The 25,142-nt window shown below is 42.6% G+C and overlaps 1 protein-coding gene across 1 annotated transcript in view; it reads left to right on the top strand.

Moving 5' to 3' along the window:
• LOC141939712 (uncharacterized) overlaps positions 1-25,142 on the top strand; it is a 158,003-nt gene that overhangs the window by 107,987 nt on the left and 24,874 nt on the right. The window contains exons 2-4 of the mRNA XM_074859976.1: positions 5,104-6,900; positions 20,232-20,594; positions 23,682-23,826. Of these exons, the coding sequence (XP_074716077.1) occupies positions 5,104-6,900; positions 20,232-20,594; positions 23,682-23,826 (2,305 nt within the window). The remainder of the gene's footprint in view (positions 1-5,103; positions 6,901-20,231; positions 20,595-23,681; positions 23,827-25,142) is intronic.

Raw genomic sequence — 25,142 nt, forward strand, 5'->3', positions numbered from 1 at the left:
GTCAACCATAACATGTAATGCTGGCACTGCCTCTCAGTTCAGTGCCACCTCTGTTACTCATCTGGAGTCAAGCTATTAGCCTGTAAATAACACAGTATATAGCTCAGTTTTTCAGAAATACCTATGAAAGTGCTATGAATTTGTTCTTAGTTACACCTTTTCAAGCATTCTTAGCGACAAATAGTATTAATACTCTCAAGAAATAAAAAAGCTGGAAAACCAGCCAGGAACGCCACTTCAAAAGCACCTTTTTTAATCAGAAATTTGGATGACATTTTGCTTTTTTAGGATTGTAAAAAAAACTTTATATAGGAAGGACCAATCTACTGAAACTTTGTTGTGTAACTCTGATGAAACACTATGGCTTGTTTTTCTTCAAATATTGTGAGAAACTGCAAAGTGTTCAACTTTATAGTCAGAAAAGTGATCTCCCTTCTTTCTCATGGCAGTGCTGTTGATAAATTTTGCTTTGCATCATTTTACTAAACCTTGGTGTGATGGCACCTGAATACTATACACACTTTCCAGCCTTCAAAAACAAAAATAATTCAGATTAAGAAAAGATTTGGGTAATTACTGGTCTCCAGTACAGGAAGTTAATCCTGTTCTCAGACACACTCTTCAGTGTGCTGCATCCGTGCTTTGCTAAATAGTACGCGCATGTGGAAGGACAGACTGACTCAATGAAGCTGCACGAGTTAGAAGAGGGTTGAAGCACACTAACAGTAGAATATCTATGACAAGTCTGGAAGATTAAAAATATAGTATTTACTTTTAGAAACCTGACAAGTGTCTCATTGACTAAATACTGTTATCTCTGTAATTGTGAATTTCTAGGTATTTTCTTTATTAAATGTAGTGACATTTGAGGAATACAACATAAAATATATTCTTACCTAATTATCCGAAGTGAGCTTTTTACCATGGCTTTTTAAGGAAGTTAAGTTCTTGCGAGCATGTTAGTACTGTCAATACCTTCTCATGTAATTTCTGTTTCTTCAAGTAGTTTTTAACCTGCTGCTGAGCTTCAAATATATTTAAAAGAAGTGTTCAGATCTCAAAGTTATCAGAATTTCTTCAGTTTCAGAAACACTGTTGGATGGATAAAGGAGAGAACCAAATTAGTGGCTCAGTTCAGCTCAATAGCTTTTTCTCCTTTGTCTTTTTGTCTAGCTGGCAGATAGAGGACATAGGAGGAATTGGGGGTTCCCTTCTCTGAGGGGGCTCGTGGATTAAACAGGATATTAAAAATGAATGTGATGGATATGGCTGGGATGTTTATTGAAAGGAATATGCAGGAACATAGGAACATAAATACATTGAAATTCAGGTTTAAATATAAGTGTTTAAGCAACCAGCACAAACTCCTAGAGATACCAGGGAGGTTGTGAGGTAAGTTTACAAGACCTGTTGAAAGTGTTTTTAAAGTTAACTTCTGCTACACTTCTTGTCTCATATAAATGAAATAATATGTTCCTTAATAATGCTGCTAAAGTCATTCTCTTGGCCATTTCAGCACCTTCACTGGCTCCTCCTTCAAAGACTTCCTCTTCCCATGGTCTGAAGCAGATAATTTTTATCAGCACTTGAGAACTTCTCCCAGGTAGTCCCAAGCTAACATAGATCACCGGCCATGGTCCATATGGACCCTCCCCGTACTATGTCTGTGTTTCCAGTCCTCATCTCCATTTCCCCCTTTATTTCCCATGCCCAGTACTGTAGAGCAACCACTTTACTGCCTCATTTGAGTCATTCTTCAAAACTCACTCCTTCCATAGGGCATACCATAAAGCCGAGGCCAGCAAGACCTGGCCTGGTGGCAGGCTGTGCCTGCTGCTGCTGACTGCCAGAGAATCCTGTGGTCACTCCCAGAGTTACTTGCTACCTCTTTTGACCTACATCCCTTCAGTCCATTTGTTTGCCTCATCTCCTAACTACACCTTGCCTTTGAGAGTATGTCTATACTGCTTCCCGAGAAGTAATTACAGTGTGTACAGTCACACCAGTCTCAGAGGAGAGGCAGCAGGGCTGATGGCCTTCGTTACTTCTTTAGGGTGTCTGTTCTGCCATGCACTCTGTGTTGTTGTATTTTGATTTTGCCTCTTACTGAGCTACATTAAAAGTTTTAATTATGTCTACAGCTCCAGTCCAAGTGTAGAAATATTTTTAGACAATAAACTGTTTGAGCAAGGACTACCAGTTGTCACGGGTCTTTGTCAGGAGTCATGGCATGCGACTGTAAGACAGTGTCTCACAAAATTTTCTTTGTGGTTAATGAACGCTGTTTAGATTGTGCATAAAATGTTGTTCTTGCTGTTAACTCTGAGAACAGTGGCAAAGCAAAAATTGTCCAGGTTTGGGACAGAAAGACAGCCTGCGAACCAAGCATGAGTATCTGAGCGAGCTTGCTGATTGGCAAGTATTTATTTTCCAGCATTTGTGTCTTTAAGCTTAATAAAGCAAACTACGCTTAGGAAAATATACTGATTTGTCCTCTAGTAAGAAATTCCTGTTTGGCACCACAAGCACAGTGGGGCCCCAGACCAATTTAAATATTAAATGAAAATGTATGTTACGGATGGTTTTATTATAAAATAAGCAACTAGCTGCTAAGCATACTTTGCTGGGGTGAGAAAGAGCATCGGATGATCTGAGGCTTTTCTCAAATACTTTGGGTTTGCTAGGAGGATCAGTTATACCGAGTAAGGGAGTGGACTATTTAACCCGCAGATGATAGCTAGGAAAGGAGACTGGTGCTTGAGAAGGGCTGAGCAGCGGGACTCTGGCCGTGCTGGCCAGTGGCCGTGCTGCACGGCAGGACGGCGCATGGCCTGTGCCCGCGGCCAACAGCAAGGGCGAGCAGAGCACCCCACGGAGTGCGCAGCGGCGGGCGGGGGCGGCACACAGGACCTGCCGAAGGGTCTGACCGTGACCACCCGTGTGTGCGCGGATGCCCCCCCCGGCACGGCCGTCGCGCACGGGCAGAGGGAACGGAAGCTCCTTCCAGCCACCGGCAGCGCTGCAGACCCGGGGGGCGGCCCGGGGGGCGGCCGGCGCCGCGGAGCGGAGCAGACCCTGCCCGGGGACGGCCGGAGGGGCCGGGGGCTGCCGGGCCGCTCCGCCCCGCCCCGCCCCGCCGGGCCGCCGCCGCCCGTGTGCGCGGCGCTCCCCGCCCTCCGCCCCGCGGCGGCCGCTGCTGCCATAGCGATGCGGGAGCGGGCGGCGGCGGGGACGGGCTGCGGCGGCGGGGTCCCCCCCCCAGGTAAGGGCGCTGCTCCGCGATCGTCTCCTGGCAGCAGCAGCGGCAGCATCGCGGGGAAGTTGGTGTAGACTCGGCGCTGCGAGCTGGTTTTTGTCATTTCATTTCATGGTGTTTGTTCTCCCGCCTCTCTCCCGCTTCCCTTCTGCCTGCTCAGGTGCAGTTTCTCCCACAGCCGCTTTCTCTGGGAACTTCTCTGCCGAGAGCAGCGTCTTGTTATCATTACTGTTATATATATATATATATATTTTTTTTTTTTTTTTCCCCCGCGTGGAAATTTGCGAGCGGTCCAAGAGCATAAGGCCAGGCCGAGGTTTCGGTGCCCGGCGGGTTTTTGTCCGGCCCCGGGTGCGGCGGCGGCGGGGGCAGCCTGGGCTGGGCTCTGCCTCGCAGCCCGGCAGGCTCCCGCCGCGACCCTGTGAATGAGGGGGATTAAGAACAGCGGCGAGGGAGATTTCAGGCGTCTCTCTGAAACACAAGAAAATCCTTTTATCCCCAGAGGGACAGAGGCTCGCAAAACTCCTTTTAAAGTGCACTCAAGAAGGAGCAGCCTTAAAAACAGTGGACACGGGCTCCAGATCTCCCGCGTTTCAGGCGGCGGTTGAGGTTTGCGAGGTCTGCCGCTGCTCCCCGGGACCGCTCGCTGCAGTTTTACCGCGATGAAAAACCCCGACGGGCTTTTGCATCTGCTGCAGGCAGCGGGGGCTCTGCCGCCGGTCCCCCCGCCTCGCCCGGCCCCCTCTGCTTGCCAGGGGCCACCTCCCCCCCGGCCCCGCCGGCCCTCGGAGCCCCCGCGGCCCCTTGGGTGGGAAGGAGACAAAGAAGGGGCCGGGGCTACCTCTCTCCCTCAAGCACAGCTGTACGTTTTCTCTCCTCGTTCCGGGGCGGGGGGGAGACCCCCGCTCCCCCCAGGCAGTGGCAGGTTTGTGAAGGTCCCACTGGTCTCTGCGGAGGGAACTGTGCCATGACCTTCGTTTTTAAGATGTGTAGCATGGTGGTGCAAGCACCTGCCTGCCCCAGAGACCCCTGGCCAGGCCAGGGGAGGCATGGCCTGTGGTCCCCACACAGCTTTCTCAAGCACCCGAGTGGGGTTTGGGCTGCTGCATCTCCCAGGCTCAGCTCAGGGAGAGATCCCTGATACAGCACATCCTGGTCAGAGAGGGTCCAGTCACTTCCAAATTCAAGTTTTCATCACACTTCCATGACATCATAGGCTGGCTTCTGACTTTACATACTTCTGAATGTTTTCTTTGGCTAGGGAAAAATACTTTTCTGTGCACTTGATGTAACTCTTAGGTTTACCAGCTAGGGGACAGACAAGACAGTTAAGTGTCATGCAGGGTTCTGACAGCAGCAAGTGTAGGAAAAAATGTGTATGTTTTCCTCTTCTTTGCCTACTGTTTGAGGATTGTTGCACTTGATGGACGTGCTTGGCTTTTTTGGATGAAAACTTCTTGTGTGTCTTGGGGCTTAGTGCTGAATGCTGTGAGGAGGAAGACCCGATTGCTGTTTGTTAGGGATTTCTCCAAGTGTGTATGTGAATTATATTTAGTGTTGTAAGGTGGGTGTGGTAGTTGTACTGAATTTATTAGCTTATTAAGCATTAGAGAAACAAGTACATATTGAAATTATTCTGGTCTCTTAAATTGCTAATGAATGCAATTATACTTTGAGGAAGTTATGAATGCCTTCTCCTCACCACTGCAGCACACCTTTGTTCAGTGAACAAGAACTCCTGCATTTTGTGCGTGTCTTCACTTCCTACAGTGGGGCTCAAGCTTCTTTTAGTTGGGGACTTTGTAAGGAAATTTCTCTTAACGGTTGCTTTTGTTTTCCTGATGCAGGCAGTGCAGCCTGAGGAGCTCAGCTCATCCAGTCAATGTGAGAGCAAGACAAACCAAGGTGCAGCAGATGAAGGAGAGGCAGCAAGGTCAGCCGATGGAGACAGCAGTGTCGCTTTGAGCTACCCCAGCCTCTGTCTCCATGCGTACAGCATCGAGAGCATGACAACGTTTCCGAATGGCTGTGGAAATGGCACCACTGTTACTTGCATAGTTATGGATAATAAAGAGCCCCAAAACCAGACAACCTGTGTCAGTCATAATGGTGGATACAGCACCAGCAACAGTCATGAGGAGGAAATTCAGGAGGATAAACTCAGCCCTTCCAAAATCATGCGCTTTTTCACCACCCCTCGGAAACGGGCTAATTCTAGCTCTGACAGGCCTCGTTCTCTGGTTTTGATGGGCAACTCATCCACGTGGAATGCTTTGTCTTCCATCAGAAAAATGGGATCTTTCAAGAAGTTGAAATCTTCAGTTCTCCAAGGAATTCAAACAAGGGAATGTGCAGACATCTTAATTGAGAACGGCGTAGACAAACATGGTTCAAACGGGGCAGTGGTGAGAGTTCAGACCAACAGGTATTCCTATTCGGGGCCTCTGCATGATTTCCAGAACGAAGTGGATGGTTTAGCTTCAGACTACTCTGATGCAGAGGAGAGCGATGAGTCTTTCCTGAGGAATACTCATCGCTCACGCAGCATCAGGCGGGCTTATGGTGCTGGCCGCATAAACTTGATAGACACAGATAAAGTTCAGAGTCATCACAACTGTACTAGGCCGACATCACCTGTCATCGCAGAGCCAAAGATCTGTGAAATTTTGGTGAAAGACTCTGAAAACAACAGGATAATTTATCGGAGAAGCAAAAGTTCAGATAATTTGAACTTTCTGAAAAAAAGCTCGTTCAAACGAAAGTCCACCTCAAACCTTACCGACCTCAAGGTTGCAAATGAAAAACAGATGCCAACAAGGACTGTGAGTGTTACTTCTGCTGACTTGGACAAAACTGGTGGAAACCCCGAGAGGAGATCCAAGCGATGGAAGAGCCCTATCAGGGCAAAGGATTTTGACCGAGTTTTGAAACTTGTCAGTAATGTTACAGATGTTGCATGGAAGAAGGATAGCCCTAAGAGCACGGCACCTTCTCCAAGCGAGCAGTCCCAGAGAACAAGGTCAAACAGCAGACTGCACGATGACTACTCCCGCAGGGTTTCCAGCAGCACAGATCATGACAGAAAGAGATGCACCTCCCCGGTATCTAGTCCAGACTCTTCCTTGCCGGGAACACCTTGTCTGCAAAGCCCTGCAGTTGCTCAGGATAAAGAGGGTGAGGTGAATGTAGCTGTTACTGAAGACAAAAGCCTCAGGACATCATCAGGTATGCCAGACTCTGATAGCTTATCACCCACGCTGAATGACATTAGTCCATTTCCCAGTGAAGTGTTTTATTCAGACTCGGATGAACCAAAAGCTACCCAGCAGTTTACATATGAAGCTGAAAACCCTCATGTTCCAGTCAGACCGACTACTCCAAAACCTCAAAGTCCCACTGCAGAGAAGGTCAAGTGCAATAACAATTTCCGGTGCCCGGACCATCACAGCACGTTGTCACTGAGCTCATCGGAGAGTGAGGAGAGAGTTGAGGTACCGGGGCTGAAGCTGGGCAGGAATCCTGTTTGCTTCCAGGACTCGGTGCAAACTGTGTACTATGATGATGGAAATGAAGACAGTGGCATAAGCAGCCACTCTCAACTGAGCCTCAATTTAGCATCTGGTGCTGAAGAGAAAAAGGAAGAGGTAAGAAAGAAAGCAAAATCCTTTAGAAGCAATATATATATCTATCAGGTTTTGTCTTTATTAATGCGGAACAATGCAAAATAACCTGAATACTAATGGTTATTGCAGCTTGTTATTGCTAAAATATGCTGAAGCAATTATTTCCTTTAATATATTCTCTTTGGATACTAACGTAAAATTATTTTTTCTTTGTGCATTAATATCAAAGAAAGTTTTGGCAGCAAAGCTATTCATGTATGTTTTCAAGGGCAGCTTATTGCACCCTGCAGATACACCACCTTGTCATGTGGTCTTGTCAGATTTTACCAGCTTAAGTAGGGTCTGGCTGTGTTTTCTTCCAAGGTGAAAGGTCTCTAAAGAGTCTGTATATTTTGAAGTGGTGTTGATTCAGTGTAAAACACTTTGCCTGTGGAAGCCTTCCAGAACATGGTAATATTTATAGAGCAGTGTGGTGTGAAAGATACAGTAAGAGGTTTAAGAATTCAGTTGTATCTGATGTTTTCACTCTGCAGTGATGGCCATACAGAGGGTAGACTTTTTGGTTATTTATTTGGCTGCAAATTTCAAACAACAGTACTTTATATGCTGGGCTGAGTGTGTTGGTACTAATGTTTTGGTGAAAACACCAGTGCTTCACTGCACCTAATGCATCATTTCATACTCTCAGTAGATGGGTAGGTAGATGTATTGCAGCACCTCTGAGGTAACTTCGTGTAATAACCCTGTGCCCTTACCTAAAGCACTGTGTGAGTTGGCACTGGAGCAGTTGCAATGGTTGGGCAGTGTTGGTGAAGAGCTGTCAGACATATCCTGCACCTTCTGAAACAGTGTGGCTTCACCCTCAGCCCCAGCAATGTGCAGTGGTGTGGTTTTGAGCTACTTGGGGTGAGGCAGCAGAGAAGGGTTTGCTACTCATTGGGAAAACTATACTGGGGCAAAAATCCCTCTGGATTTGTACGAACATGGAAACCATTTACAAAATAAAGCTGACGTATCTTTTAAGCCACCTCAGTTTGACTAAAAGTATCTTATATATACCTTTAGGTATGCGATAGACAAAGGCAATTGTTGCAGCTGCACAAACTTCAGCCTTTCATGCTGTAAAGTCTTACAATGTCTTTGAAGCCATCTTACTTTTAAAAGCCTGGCATGGTTTTTGCAAACTGATTGTAAATGGTTGCAGACCTTATCAATATTGTCCTTCTGCTGGAGAAAAGGGAGTTTGTTTACTGTAGTGCTTGCAGCTGTGGTAAGATTGGAAAAATAAACCAAGTGCGTGTAAGTGTTGGAGCTCTGAGGTTATTCCTTTTCTGGACTCCCAGAATTGTCCCAGCCATACATCTTTTCCAAAATTCTCACTTAAGAATGTATGCAAGGAGATTCTTTAACACTGCCAGAAGAGGAGAGAGCCCTAGTGTAGATGTATGTCAGTTGTACTTCTCAGGAATAAAATGGGAGGTAGAATTAATGCTACTCATCTACCATCTAGTGGTGATCTGCGATCATGACCCAGAAGAAATTCAGCTGGTTCCTCCCCTTGGCTCTCGACAAACCAGTACAGTTTTTAAATGAATGTGTACATTGGGTGGATAAAAGTTACTGCAGTTTTAGTTTTAACACCACATTCTGTTATTATCTAACATGCAATTTAAACTTTCTCTTTATATTATAACATTTTAGGTTAATTGCGAGTGCCTTTTAGTGCTCGCTTCAGTTGTCTAAAATACAGAGTGTGCACTGGTGGCAGCTCTGGGTTTGTGTAGTGGGCAGGCGGCTGGTGTGGGATGGAGCCCCGCAGGAGATGGAGGAAATGGCTGCCAGGGGACGGACTCCTTGGCTGCCAGGACAGCAGCGAGGGACTGTAGCCCCCTCTTTCTGCTGTGAGCTCTGCCTGGAGCCCCTGTGTATGGCAAAACAACTGCGGCCACACAAATGGGGCAGCTGCATCCAGACCTCATTTTTGATCCAAAAAAGCAAAGTTTTTGGAGGTGCTAACTGTGGAATGTCAGCAGGAGCTGTGTAGGACAGGGTTTACTTCTGTTCTGTTATGGAAGGGGTGTAAACTCTGTCCTCTCTTTTTTCCACGCCTGCTTCTCATCCCATACACAACACTAAAGCTGTGACACTAAGAGTGACAAAACAGGGAGAGCTGGATATTTTCACCTTGCCATTTCTTTGGAAGGTTTCATTGCTCATTTTTTCCTCCTTCACAGCGTGCTTCCCTCAGCATGGAGGTAGCTTGGTACCAAAGATACTTAGCGCCAGGTTATTTTTTTGTTGGAGTTTATTCAGCCCGCAGGCACTTTTATGAATGCTGCATACTCACACAATGAGGTCACTGGAGTTTGAACTTTTGACTACAATTAATTTTCAACTCTACCTTACACCTCTGTGTTACAGAGCTGTACCCACTCAGCAAGTTGTTCCTGTGACAGTCAAGCACTTGGTTCATTCTCAACGATCTGTTGAGATGTAATGCTGAGCCATGCAAATCCCAGATTTTTAAGACTTTGAACCTTAAATGCGCTGTGTTGACGGACAAATCTGCACTGTTTCCATGTTTCATGCATCTTCTTTTCTGTATGGATTTCACGTAAAAGCCAGTATGTATTCCAGTACAGACACTAAAATCTCTGTGGCTTGGAGACATATTCCAGTACAAACCTTATAAGGTGCTTGGAGACATATTTCAGTACAAAGCTTACAAGGTGCTAAGCGGTCAGGCTCAAACATGTTTTTCTTTCAGGACTGGCTGCCATAGCTGGAAGCAAATATAGTTTGTTCCCTTACCCCCCTCATCTACTAGATTAGTCAGCAAATTAAGTCTGTGGAACTTGGTCCGTTTCTGTGTTTTCTGAAATGTGGAAACTAAACATTTCTACCTTGCATTTCCCTGATGCTGTAAACCTGATTTTGCAGTATTCACACAAGGGTTTCTATCCATTTACCTGAATCGATGTTTTGGGGACTTTTTTCCTATGTGATTCAGTCTCGAGATCCTGTCGCTTCTATCACTTTGTTGGTTTCACCAAAATGCAAAATTTGGACTGGAGCAGGGGAGGTGCTTGGCCATCTCTGTTGTTGGTCCTGCCAGAGCTTGATTCCCAGGGAAGAGCTAATTAAGTGCAGCCTGGATACATGCCTCAGCACTTCTTAAGCTACAGAGGTGTGAGTCACCAAAGCTCATCTGTGACAGCCCATGCTTTCCCAGTCTCTGCTTTATGCCACTGTCACTTATATTCAATATGTTGCTTTTAAATAGCATCAAGAGATGATTAAGTACAAGTTTTTATTTGGGCTGTTTTGCATAGTCTTTGCTTTCTTGAAGAAGAGCTCCAGGTCACTGTAAATAATGAAAATTTAGACTCTTTCCTTTGAATTGGCATGTGTCAGCCACTGCCTAAACAAAACACTGTTCTGAATTTGTTACAAACAAGACAAATCAAGTTATTTGACATTTTACCTAGTCTTTCACAAACTCTCAGAGCACCTGTTATTTAAGTTGCCTTGCTGGCATCTGGTTTCACAGTATACCAGACTTTTTATTACTTAAACACCTTATCTGCATGACTATAAGTGAATGATAAATTACAGTGAAGAGGTAACTCTGCTGTAATTAGGGTTGAGTCACATTTTGTTTGCAGACTGTATTTTAAGTGCTCTAAGACCTGTCTGTTGACTCATTTATGTTCATGCCATGCGAAAGTCAGTGGTCCCAACTAATCCACACCGTGCAGTGCCCCAGTGTTCAGCTGTTGGCAGGTTTGAGCTGGGCTGTCCCATACAGGTCTCTAGGCTCTGAATATTGAGCACAGATGGCTTAACTTGGGGGACAGCTTATGGAGGAGAAGAGGAAGAAGAGCTGTATGGGTGGGAATATGGAGAGGTTTTAGCTCTGTCCTCACCGTACATCCTCCCTATCTCTTGTTTCAGAAAGTGTCCTCACAGTGAAGGACCAAAGGGCTGTATGTGGTCATGTTCAGTACCTCCAAGGAGCATGCACCAGTCAGGAGCTGAGGGGGGGCATCCTTGGTACGTACCACAAGCTCCCGAGTGCTGTGGGTCTGGGCATGAGCACACCTGCTGGGAGCTGGGTGGTTTCAGCTCTCTGAACTCCTCTTTCTGGATTTATTCACCTCTGGTTCATCCACATGCAGTTTAGAGATTGGCTTAATCAGCTTAATCTGTATAACTGAAAATGTGCTGAACTGTGAAGGATAATTAGGTAAAGTAAGGGGGGAAGCTTCTTAAACTGGGTTTACTCCTATGGGGCTTGTAATTTGGAGTGAGGGCTCACCATTTCAGTGGCACTCTGATCTTGCTGGCTGCGGGGCCTGGGGACAGAACAGGAGAGCACTGTAACTGGCTCTCAACAGCATCTCTGACAGCAAACTGAGGTTTCAGTTAGGCCGAGTGATGTTGGATTTACTCTAAACTCTCTGAGCTGCTCTGCACAAGTCAGCATACATTCACACAATGTCTCCATGGTTGCTCAAAGAGCCAGAGCTAAACCAGAAACCACTGTGCATTGCTACAAAGCCAAATTGCAGAACCGATCACTGAAATGATGCAGAAGGGAGCCCTCAGAGGACATGGGTATTTTCCCATCACAGCAAAACTCTTCCAACTTGCTGCAACAGAGCTGTCAGTATAGCCTGTAATCATTTGTTGCTGTATCCTCTACTAGGAAGCAGAAAATCAAGGCAGTGGTGACAGTAATCTGAATTCTGGGTCAGGTTAAATTTTAGACTGAATAACTCTGCAGTGCTGAATAAAATTCGCCATTCCTGAAAACCGTAGAGTAATACAGGAGTTACCATCAGCCCTACAAAAGGGTCTGTGGATGCTGAAAGGGGGAGCTCAGATGGATTCCACTGCAGTTAGCCTGGGGCAATCTACTCCCTTTCCTTACTGCATTTGTGCTCCTCTGCCTTTCCAGAGTGTCTGTTATTTGACTCTCCTGTAGCTCTCCTCTTGACACCTCAGTAGTACCCAGGCACTGCTCACTCTGGGATCAGGAGTAATAGTACCCCAGAGAGTGGAATGGCACTTCTAGCCCTGCAATTTGGTTTTTATATCAAGCACGGTTTTGAGTTGTCAGCACTGAAAATCCATCTCAACCCTGGGAGGTTGTGATGCCCAAATTGAGCAGAGGGAGCTGCAGTTTCCTCTGAGCTGCCTGCATTTCCCCCTTCTGGCATCCAGAGGCTGCTGTGCTGCTCGTAGTACTGGGATGCTGAGTGGGATACTGTGGCAGACTGGGACACCGGCCAGGTGCTGGAGGAGACCAAGCACAGCAGCCTTGAATCTTCCTACTCCAAGCTCAACCACAGCGGCCTTGCCCTTACTCCACACTCTAGGAAGTAATAGTTTGCAGACGTAGAGTTGCCCAAGGCAGCTCCACCCCATACAAGCTGGAGTTTGTGACTGTCGCTAGGACCGGCTGGTGGCTGGGCTTGGGCAGGAATGATGAGGCTTTGCTCTGGAAGGGTGGAGAGAGTGGGGAACCAGAGGACTTATGCCTGATGAGACACTGAAGAGATGCAAAGGCCTGTGGCTTTTTACATTTTGCTTTGTTAGCAGAAAGTTCCACTTTCAACCTGTGGTTATCATCTGGCTTTTGAGGTTTGCCAGTGGACATTACAAAGACAGCCTGGAAGAAGTTGCTTGTTTTGCCAAATAAACAGAAAACAGATTTTTTTTTTTTTTAGACTTGTTACTTGATCTGGGGTGTTCTGAGTCAATTTAGAAATTTTTTAGGAGTTTATTTAGGGATTATTAATGCCTATACATCCTCTAAAAACAGGCAGAAGATAGGAATACTCTTTTACTATACACTGTGTGCTTGCTGTTCCAGTTCAGATACTGAAGTAAATAAGAGACCGTGTTAGAGCATCACCCAGCTACCCCCAAGTATCAGTCACCGGAAAACAAGTGGAAACAGTTTTCTGGTTTTAGCGTGCTTGCATTTTTATATGACTGATGAGATTATTTTTGCAAAGCAAATACATTTCCCTGCAAACTCCCCTATGCCAGTCGGAAATATGTTGGTTGATTTGGTTTTGAAAATGAGTTAGAGGGGAAGAGGAAGGAAATCCTTGAGGCTGAAGAACAGATTTGAGAGTCATGAGATCCGCTTGTCGTTTCCAGTTCAGCCCTATGCTTCCTCAGTGACTTACATGACTTAACTGCTTTGTGTCTGCTCCTTATCTGTGAAATGTGAATATTGTGAAGGTGAAATCGCTAATCTTGGTGAGGCATGTTGCTGAGAGGGAAAGCAATATGCTTGTTGATTATGATAAGCAGGCTTTCAAGGATCGGGTTATATGAAGCAAACCTGCATTAAAAATGTCTTAGAAATATATGGCTAAATTTTGTTTGGGGTTGTATCTATATAGCCTGATGCTTTTAATTAAACTGCTTTTAATGTGGTATTATAGGTGTATTTGTTAGTTAGAACACCACAATTGCTTTGGTGTCAACAAATCCCAAGAGTAGAATTACGTAAATTTTTCCCAATTTCAAAAACTTCCAAAATGAGTGTTTCACTACAGTAGTTTGTGTTGCTAATGGGGATTGATTTTATAATATTACAAGGCACAGTAATGTAATTTTACTTTATTACAATGCGTAGTATTGCCTGCATCCATTCTAGGAGCTTATACTAGTATAGTGCAGGGCTATCCCTTTAGGGAGTCCCCCCGTCGAAGCAGTGTTCTGCAAAAAAGGCAGATTATCTTGCTGTAATGTTTATAACTTCCAAGCAGCTAAAACTTCCGTTAAATTTTGAATATGGCTGTATTACTTTGATTTCTTCTGCTTTGCTTGTTTGTATATGTGTAAATGCATATGTTATTAAACAGTTTTTTTGCAGTTGTTTCACAGGTCTTACTCTCCTGTCTTGCAGACCACTGGTGTAATAGCACTGTGTATTGTAGGGATAGATCAATGCATTTATTTGGGGTCTTCTCAAAGGCTAATTGAAAAGAAAAGATGCTAGCGGCAGAGTCGTCAGAGGGATGTAAAGAAGAAGAATATAGTGCAATTTGCATTTAATTATAAAGTAATAGATGGAAATTTTCTTCCTGTAAGTGAATTGGACCAGTTTAATAATTCTAGTTAGTTTGTGATAGAAGATGCAAACACTGACTGAATGGGTGCTTTCTTCTACAGTAAAAGCAATCATTTCCATGGTAACTATTGCTGTGATGGTATCATTGTTGGAAATCGTCAGCCTGTTGGATCAACAGGGAATCAGTGGGTGTTCATAACACTTTTGGATCTTTTTTATAAAATCTGGAAAGAAAGCAACAAATATATTTTCTCTGGGAGGCTGTATCATATCTGAAGTCTCATAATCTCTCTTGCTGTCAGAACAGTTTGTAAGTAAAAATATTGATCATGTACAAGAAAGATAAAACAAGCTTTTGACCTCAGTAGTGATGATAAATGAACTTCAACTAATGCTCCCCTACAGCTGTTTAGCAACAAGAAAAAGTGCAAAGGTTGCCTTTTATCATGTACCTGGGTGGAGACATGTTGTCTGGACTTTTACTCTGTTAAGTGAAGGTGATAAAATAATTTATGGCCACTAGGTCATGATCCACTTGCTGCTTTATATTTTTGGTGGCTCATATGAACTGAAAAATCAATTCTAATATTACTACTGATTTCCTAGCATTTGGCAGTTACTGTCTTATACAGAAATATCAGCTATTTAATAGTCACCCAGCATATAGCTGTTACTGCTAACATAAAAAGTTTGTACATTTTTATATAGACCCCTAAATGTACACAGGAATGTGTACTCGTGATCAAAATACAGATATACCTACATGACATAACACAAATACTGTGAGACTTTTAAGCCTTGTCATTTACAGAGAACATGACTGATTATTGATTGCAAGTTTTCACTGAGAATATGTAGTAATTGTGTTCTGAAACTTCTCAGCCTACTCAGATTTTCTTTCTAACTTATTCTCAGCCAGAATTATCATGTTTCATTTATCACACCTTTCTATAAATTAAACTTGGAAATTAGTATGCATTTCTTATAAAGACATTATTAAATTTTTAATATCTCCTTTCTCTGGATTAGAAAAAGGCAGCTGTAGTCAGCAAGGCTGCATTTCAGCCAGGAAGTTTAAAAATACAAATACCAAACCAAGAAGCATTGCAAAGTATTGTGGAGCTAAGGAAAAAAAAAAAAAAAGACAGAAGGGGGCCAGGATGCTCTTTCCCCTGGAGACCAGCAGTCCTGGGGGTCCTTGTCCAAGAGGCACCTACTTGTGACTTCCCAGCAGATTGCCATGTAGAGAAAAAGCTTTCAGGATATTTAAGTGTCCCCTTACAGTGCCATGCTTGTCTGTACGTATATGTTATGAAGCATTGATTGTATCGGTACATTTAGAGCACAAAAATAAAATTTAAAAAATCCAAATAGGTAATGGTAGGAATTGAAATGCAGATTAGTGGGGAAGGAGCCTCAGCAATATACATAGGCATCAACAAGTTTATAGAGTGGTGATTTTATTTTCATTAGGGGGTTTATTGGTATAAACACATAAACAAAAAATCACCTAGGGATTGTTTTTCCTTTGCCATCATGGTGACAGCAGTTTGTCAGCCTTCACAAGCGTACCAACAACAGCAAGCTGACCAGCAGTGGGCTGTGTTGGGTCAGACTTACAGTTTGGGCTTTTTCTGCGGTGGAGAGTGTGGTCAGGTATAGGATGCAGTGTTATTCATGGTTGGTGTAACTGTGCCAGCAAAAGTCCTGCTGTGCAATTTCAAGTACTGGCAATTTTTTGCCATTTCGCTGATAAAAGTTGCATGCATATAAACAACACTCTATCAGTACTGTACAGATCAGATCTTGTGCTCCTTGGGCAATGCTCCCTCTGAAGACAATTTTGGGTGCTGAATTTATCAAATATGCACTGTAGTCTTGAGTAAGAGTTGCAGAACTTGGCTCTCATCTGGCTCTAAAGGCTAAGCTAAGATTTCAGTGGTTAAACACCTGATGCTGATGTTGCTTACATTGGTGTTAATGAGTAACAGGGAATGCCAACAGCAGTCATGTGCCATTAAATGCAACAGGGTTGTACCAGTGCCAGGTTGAGTGAGATCATGATCAAGTCCTTGAGGCTGCTGTGCCTGGATTAGGAAATCAGTCTGGGCCCAGGCAAAGGAGGAATTCAGTCTGGCTGGGCTCAAACTCCACGGTGTAGTTGTCTACCTGGGAGCAGCCTGGGAAAGCTTCAGCTGTAGCCTGGTCGGTGCGGTCAGGGGGCCCTGGGGATCACACCCTAAACAGCACATCTGAAAGTGGCACCTACAGCTGAGCTGAGTTACCTATAAATAGCTGTCAAGTGTCGTGAGGGCCAGGTATCTAAGACAGCTATGCACAGCTGGAAGCACCTTGTGGGAAAGCTGCACCTTGCTGGAGCAGGAGATGGGGACCAGGCATGGCTCCCCACAGCATTGGGGAACATGGTTGCAGTGCCACCTACATCTACCTGGAGTCAGGTTTGGCACCTGATTCCTGCCTGCAGCACTGCCTGGCTGATCTGCTCTGTAGGCTTGGCTGACACACTTGTTTGGGGCCTCAACTCGGTTGCCTGAACATAAGCACCCAGTGCTGCTGGAGGTGCCCTGACTGGTTCCCCTCATCTCCGGGGTCTTGCTTCTGGATGGCCCAGGCCTCCTGTAGGTCCTGTGTCATACTTGCATGATGCATGGTACATGGAGATATTTTAGATCCCTTAGGACATTTGAAATGGCTCTTGCGTGTCTATGTTCAGGCAACAAAATTTCACCCCAGATTTCTACAGGCTACGATGACAGCTTTAATGACTAGCTAACATACAGACACCTCTACTGCAGACATCAAAATTTAGATGTGGGAGTCTAGAGCTGAATCCCACCCTAAAAGTGACATACTACATGGGAACAATAGCAAATAAAAGTGTAGCCTGGATCAAAGTAAATGTTCATTCTAAATGGTTGTATTTGTAGCTATGGTACTGTCAGGAAAAAAGAAAATGATTGAAATAAAACAATTTAACTAATATGCTGTCATAGAAATTCAACTGTCCAGATAAAACTAATTCATTTGCATCACTATAAATAAGTAGAGTAGTTTGTGCTTGGAGTCTCAGAAAAAACCTAACTGAGGATACCATCTAAAAGACAAGATGAATAATCTTGATTGCTAACATTGGTGATCCTGTGCTGTTGCTAAACCAGCGGGTGTGAATTTCAGAAAATACAGTGCAGGTTCATCTTAGACCTTTAAATCTCAGAAATCTTAAAATTTCTTGGAATTTTTGACCAACACTTATAACGTATGAGTCAGTGCATGGCATTTTGATTTTCATCCTATATGAAGTGCCATGTATATCTGTCTATAGATGTTACCAATAATAATTGTATAACATAACCCCGATTTCACTTATCAAGAGAAGGTCATTTGAGGTCAGTGGTGCTGCATCAATATAAAGTCAGTGACAGGTGGAACAAAATTGTTTCCTCAGATTTTTTTCATTGATGTCTAAGAATCACACCTATGTTTAAGTGACTGCAATACTGGAGCCTATGAGTTGTGTGCTGGATATTTTATTCCTACTAGTAAACGGTCACTTGTTCAGGTTCTGCTCGAGTAGGTCACTGAGAATAAGGAATGTGAGGTAATTAGTCTAGTTTCCTCTTATTTTTGCTATGAGAGGGTTACGTTTTCTGTTTTGTAAGTATTCTTCAATGCGGTTTATAGATCTAAGCCTAAAAATACTTGTCTCCTTCAGCATTGTTTATTGCACAGCTGAGATTAATCTGGCTGTCATTCGGATCACCACTGTAGGTGGAGTGCTGCTGAAGGAGAGCAGTCCTCTCTTTGCAAATGTTACTGTTCAAGATAAGGGTGTAAAAAGCAGATTAGATGACGACATGTGACGTGTCCTTCCCTCAGTCTAAAAGTACAGGATCATGGGATGAACTTTGCCTGACTGGTTACACAGAGAGTGTGCTCACATTTGTAGCTCTGCAAAACAAAAATATAAAATGACTCTCATGAGCTCCTTTCTCAGTCACTGTATATGTGGAGACCCTTTACCTGTGTCTGATTCTGAGGTAAGAACCTTATTTAACCTGTGATTTTTCTGCTCTGACCTCGGAGGGGCTGTGTTTAAGGAACGGCTTCACTGAAGCTGTATTGGTGCACCAGCCAGGGAGTCACTCTCTACTGAATTGCTTGTACTATTAAAACTGGTCCTGTGCTACAAGCTGCAGAGAAGCTGAAGTATGCTTGAGTGACAGGTGTGACGCCATAGAAATCAGAATTTATGCAAGTGCTCTATTTAAAACGAATTTCATGCTCTAAGCGAAATAATTGAATGTATAGCAATGTATGACGATCATTTTTCATACCTTAATTGCAGTAATCATGTTAAAATGCTGACTGTTTAATAACTCTGCCTACTAGCTAAAGTGCTTTCATACAGTGAAATTTCTCTTAAGCTTTCTTTCAAACAAAAAGAGAAATCTGCCCACTGTATCAGGTGGCCTTCTAAAAAGGCTCATCAGAGTTCTACTAGCCTGGTTGTAAAATGGTAGGTGGAGAAGAAGGTGACAGAATGTAAGTCCTCTTTCACAGGCATCATTGTAAAGGGCTGATTCTGGGCTGCATGTTTGCTTTGAATATGCAATACCTGAAATGCCTTCATCTGGTCTGAAACAGATGAACAAAATGTAACCAGAGACAGACAAAATTATGCCTCTCTGTTTTGGGATACTTATTAGCTTTGAACATTGTCAGAAATGCACTTAGGTAGTTTAAAGATATCCTAATAAAGAGGTAGGCTGATTTTTTACAAAAAAAGTTCAGAATTAGTTCATTATTTGTATGAGAACTTGGGGCAGGGTTCACTTGCACAGCAGTGCTTTAGAGTTTGTCATTTACTCCATCAGGCGTTCATGCAAGCTGCCACCCAGCCCAGAAATACTCATCTTCCTTTCTCTGTTTCTTTTCTGTTCTTTATAGAGGAGCCAGAAAAAGCCAAGGAAACACTGAGAAGTTGGAAAATTGAGAGAAAAGTGAACATAAATTTTTATGTGCAGGTGTTTTGCTGGAAAAGTTTATAGCAGTATTACTCCAAATGCATTGAAATCCTTAAAAATGTTCCCTCTAACAAGTATTTCAGTTGAGGTTATTTTATTTCCAAACTTGTAGTACCAGTGCAATTATGATACCTGTAGGCAATAACCTCCAGGAGCCAGATGTACTGTTAAATAGGAACAACATGCTAATTTTCCAAGCTTCCTCTTCTAAGAACATCAATTTTTCCTTTATATGTGTAACAATGTATCTTTGGTCCTAGTCCATATGACTATAACCTCTCTAAGTATATAGCAATTAGCTCCTCCCTTCCAAACTGTATGAGCTCGCTTACCCAGTTCGCACATGGCTTCACAATCTCTAGATCTGACCCAAGTGAGAATGGGGGGGCAAGTAGTAGGAGGGAGCACAACTGCCCATTTTGGTATCTGCTTACACTTAATGTGGGATCAGCAAGCAGTCAAACTGCAGCCTTACTGTTTATTTTCATCACTGAATAGAGCTAAAGCAGAGGAATATCATAGAGTCACAGAATGGTTTGGGTTGGAAGGGACCTTTGAAGATCATCTAGTCCAACCCCCTGCCATGGGCAGGGACACCTTCCACCAGACCAGGTTGCTCAAAGCCCCGTCCAACCTGACCTTGAACACTTCCAGGGAGGGGGCATCCACAACTTCTCTGGGTAACCTGTTCCAGTATTTCACCACCCTCATCATAAAAAAATTTCTTATGTCCAGCCTAAGCCTACTCTCTTTCAGTTTAAAGTTGGTGCCCCTTGTCCTGTCACTACAGGCCTTGATAAACAGTCCAGAAACACAGCATGCTGGTTGAATTATTTTTACTGATGTTACATGTAACATCCTACTTCTGCACAGGAACAAGTCCTGGGAGTGCCAGTGCTGTCTTTCCAAGGCATCATTCAGTGAATTCGGTGTTTGTGATAGGTCCTGTCTGTACTGCTGAGGTAATAGGCGAGTTTTTAGTGTTATTAGTCATGTTTGTGTAAGAGGTGCTGATGGCTGGGTTTACCTTACTCAGCACAAGCATCATGATGTCTTTCTTTTGCAAGTTACTCTGTTCCTGAACTGTCAGTTGCATTTGTTGTATTTATGGTAACTCTTTAGCAATGTTAAGTTGATCTGCCATATGAAAAATTCACAAATGATTAACTGTCGGAAAATTCTGTGCCTTATTTGACTTGTTCACATTTAAAAAGGTTGTTTCTGATGATCACTGGAAGAGGTCCCCATCCCAGGATGAAGGAAAGGCAGACGCACAAAAGGTCACACCCAGGAGATGGGGCTCTGGAAAAAGATCTCGGCCCAGACCTCTCTCAGACTATGGCCAAATGTCGATCAGAAGTTTCTCTATACCAGAAGATGCAGTTGCAGTGGAGTCTCAGAAGACAGACTGCACAGATGGAGAAAATCCGCCAGGACTGGCTTCTGTCGGGTCTGGGATCCAAAGCAATACAGTAGGCTACCACAGAGGGCGGAAAAGAAGACCCATCTCTGTAATAGGTGGGGTCAATTTCTATGGAAGCGGTCCGGCAGAAGATATAGAAGGTCTGCTGACACAAGTAAGATAAGAGATGTGCTCTCTGCAAACTGCAAAAGACCTTTTCACTTCCTTGTCTCTATCTTCAGCCTAGAAAATAGAATGGATGCTTCCTTCTCTTCCTTCCCTTTTGTCAAGCTGACATCGTGTACTTACAATTCTGCTTTCCTGGTCACTAATTACTTTGTCTTGTTGTTAAAAAAACAAAACAGCATGGAATAAAACTGGTACTGACTTTGGGATAATCTTTTCCATATTGTAAATTAACTTTATTTCTTTCTTGGAATGGTTATTATGTCTCATACTGGTATATAAGAGCTCATTTGTGTGTAATACAGCTGTGTGTTTAGTCTCCTTACAGGGTGTAGGGCTGAGGAACAGAGGAGTACAAACAAATGTGATAATAACACATTATTTATTGATCATTTCAAATTCTCCAAAAACAGGCCTGTTCAAAACCTGTGGCATTAGCTGTGGGGTTAAAAATCTTGGTATTGGCATACTTTAATGAGGACATTGCTTAAGAAAATTGGTAATAAATTGAGGAATTATTGAAATAAAGAAAGAATCTAAGAAAACTGTCAATATGAATAAAATGTCTGTTTACCTACTACTAAACTGACCTGATGATACATATGTAGGAAGCCTGTAAGAAAATAGCATGTGGTTGAGTTAGCACTTGAGCAGTACCTATATACTATTTGTCATCTCTGTAGGCTTAGATAAGAGAATGAGAAATAAAAAGTTCTGAAAGGTAAAGATAGCTGCTTTTTCCCTGGAGGTAGTACTGAGTGGGTACAATGTGTAGAAGAACTTACTGTCGTGTTGGTAGTGGTGGCCCTGTTTTGCAGTTGGTTACAGAGTTTCAGGCTAATCAGGTGTTTTTCATTTTCCAAAAAAGCAGGAGGACTCCTTACCTAAAGCAATTGTCAAGCTGATAAAGCAACAGAAAAAAAGAATAGTATTTACATCCTCAAAAATGTGATTCTAGGGGTTATTAATGGAATTTGAATCCTCTTAATCTTTCTCATGCCACTCGATCTCCTGCTGGGAAGTTTAGTGGTACTCCCCTGACTGAAATCAAATGCTGAAACAATGGCATGATTTTAAGTCTCTTGTGAAAAGCAATTTTTAACATGCATACTGTTACTGTATATTGCACATTTTTTCTTCGTAATTCCCTGATGAAAAAATGCATCTTGAAGCAGAACTCCCAATTGAAACCAATGAATTTTTACCCAGGCAAAGACCATAGTTTCAAACCATATGTAATTGGTATATTTTACAATTAATTTTATCACTACTTAGCTTGGAGGAAAAAAAAAAGAGGAAAATTATTGTTATAAATTCTAGGCCATCTTACTCAAGAATAATAGATGGATTTAAAGGGATAGTAAGTATTGGCAACCCAAGTAACCCTTGCTGTACCACAGAATTGATTTAACACTCTCCAGGCCCTTCATTTACTGGTGAAAACAAATTGATTTATCTTCAAACCTTGCTTGCATCAGTTTATTAATGAAGGAACACGCATCAAGGCAGCTATTTGAGTTGACTCTTTCTGCACTCTGATGCTGCCTTGAGGGCTGGTCGGGGTTAAATGAGCACATGGCTGAGTCACCATGGTCAAGACCAAACTATAGAGCATTCCCAGTCAGGGCACGTTTTAAACCCAACTGATGACCTTCCTAGGCCAGCCACTGAGTAAAAGCACATCCTTGTCTATCCAGGGAAGGGATCTGGACTGAAGCCTTACAAGAAAATTTTAGTTGCCCAGAAATAAATAGCTTTGTTACTTAAGCAGCCAGTTATTTGCATATAGTGATTGCCATCACTTCTGTTAGCTGTTTGATGCAATATGTTGGACTTACTCTTTGTGGTGTTATTCAGTGATAGGATCCTGGTATATTGCTAAAGCACTGAGGAAATGAGGTTTAAAGATGAGGTTGTAGTTAAATCATATTCAATACACATTGAGGTTTTTGGCAGTCACATTAGAAAGTAAATTTGTAGCTGGAATGTAAAGGACTAATGAATCAGGGAAACATGCTAGAAGTATTTTATGTGGGGCTTTCAAAGACTGATCTTCACATTGGTGGTTTTTTTTCTTAAAAGCTTTGAAAACCCATTGTAATATTTGGAAAGTATAATGCTAATTCCTTCTTTGTTGTGTTTTCTTTTGGTCTGACATCTTAGGTGTGAGAAAAGGTTTTCAAACAATACTAAATCATTGGTTTCATAACAGAGTGTCAAGAGATAGTTCATTAAAAAACCATCTCTGATGTTTCAGATTACTTGATAGAAGGGCCTATGAACAGTAACAACTGAAAGATAACAGAAGATCTAAAGATGAGTTTCTCTGAAGTTCATGTGCTGAGGTCTGGCTGTTTAGTGTTGAATGTTCATGCAAGGTCATTCAGCCTGGCTAGTGTGGAGTTGTTCAGGGACGACATAAAATTAGACTCAATTTGCAAATAAAACAGGGGTAGGTTCTCTAATCATAATTAAGCAAATTAATGATTTAACTAAAGAAAATGGCTCCTAGATAATGCTACCAGTAAACTTAATATTACCTCTTTTTAATGAGACTCCTGGGAACTTCAGAGCAAAGGATCATTTAGACAATTATTTTTGTCTTGTAAAATATGTTTATTTTACTTAAAAACAATACATTTATTTGAAGAAAGCAAACATCCCAGGAAATGAACACAACTTCCAGCCGTAGCATTTCTGGTGATTCTTTCGCCTTGGGTTTTCCTTCAGATGTGTGTTTACAATGCCAGCTGGCATTGCGCAGGCTGTTCTCAGAGCAGTTAGATCCCAGAGCATTTGGGCACAGGGTATTACAAATTGAAAACTATGGAGCATGTCCGATCATAACAGAAGGTTAAAGAGTTTTTAATGTAGCAGAGAACTGTAACGTAATAAAATATTTTCTGTGGTGCTGGTGGATATGGTATGCAGTGTTTAAGCAACTTCAAAGTAGGGGATTTTACTGCCCCTGTAATTAGCTGGACTATCTGAAGAAACCTTACTTCATACCTGAGTTTTGCTCAGTTGGACTTACTGGTAGCTTTGCTAATACTGGATTTTCCTGTTTTCTCTGTAGCCTGTTACACGGCCACCCGTTCCGGCACACCAGGTACCCCCTTACAAAGCTGTTTCAGCCAGGTTCCGGCCGCTCACCTTTTCACAAAGTACCCCCATTGGCCTGGACAGGGTTGGACGAAGGCGGCAGATGAGAACGTCTAATGGTAAGATGTCTTTTTAACTTTCTAGACCTCAACTTCATACCCCAGGTTGGTCAGGAGGTAGATTGTAGTGTGGAACACAAAAGGGTGCAAACCAACTCAATGACAAAGTAGTACCCAACTAAGTTGCTTTGTCTTCCAAGTTTCTCATTAGTAGCTGCTGTGTTCATTTAAAATTTGTTTTTTACATCTACTGTTTGACATTGCTATGGTTTATTCTTCTGTACCACTTACACTCCTGTATTTTCTACTCTCTACTTACATACTTGCTTGAAGATAATAATAGAATATGAGGGAAGTAAGATCTAATATGCTTGAGTTCATACCCAAACCATAGCCACAGCACACATGCATTTTTAATTTTCTGTTTGCCATGCATTCAGCTTAACTACCTAGATAGGCAAGCCTTAAATAAATGGCTTAAATAATAGGGTTAAATAATAGGCTTTTATGGTTCTAAGCTAAGTTTTAGCTGCAATGATGTCCAAATTCTGCTCAAAAAATCCCTCAGATGCAGATTACTTTATATAAGAATGTGTTAAAACTACATTTTCTGGTCATCAATAGAGCATGACAGTTTTCTTCAGGAGGTGATCTGCAAGGAACAGACTTGAGAATTTCTATCTAACTATAGCAATGAGATACATTATGTATACTATATTAGTATTTTCCTTTTAATTTATATTGTAGTGAAATATTTGGAACTACTTTAAAACCATGTCTGGAGTGTGTCCTTGCCGTATATATCTTAGTATACTTAAAGATGTAGATTAGACATCAGGGTAAGCTAGACACCTAATGCTGGGACCCATGCTGAGATTATGCGGTATATCAGTCACTGATTCCAGAAGGACCACTCACAGAATAACAGGTTTGCCATGAACTAGTTTTGAAAAAAAAGAGACTCTCTAAGTATCTAAGTATCACAGAGTAAGAATTCTACTTTTAGTTATCCTTTCCATTTCATGTTTGGAAACCACATGAAATAATATTAATTACCTAGACAACTGCCTGAGAGTAATATCTTTCCAGGTATTTAGCTTTTGAATAACTGGTATCTTAAACATAAGCATCAGGATGACAAATAGACAAAGCAAGATTTCTGCCACTTTTTAAGACAATGAAGGCAAAGCAATATTGATTATGCTAGATGTGACTTTTATGACTCATTACAACAAACAGAGAAGTTGAGCAGAAAAAGATTCTGAAATCAAAGACTTGAAGGCAACTGGGGAGTATCAAGGACTTCACAGTTTGAGAGCAGTTGCAAAGATCTGTTAAGTAGCTCCAGCAGAAAATAATAAAGTGACTAGTGTCAC

Source organism: Strix uralensis, chromosome 2, assembly GCF_047716275.1.
Source record: "Strix uralensis isolate ZFMK-TIS-50842 chromosome 2, bStrUra1, whole genome shotgun sequence".
Taxonomy (NCBI): domain Eukaryota; kingdom Metazoa; phylum Chordata; class Aves; order Strigiformes; family Strigidae; genus Strix; species Strix uralensis.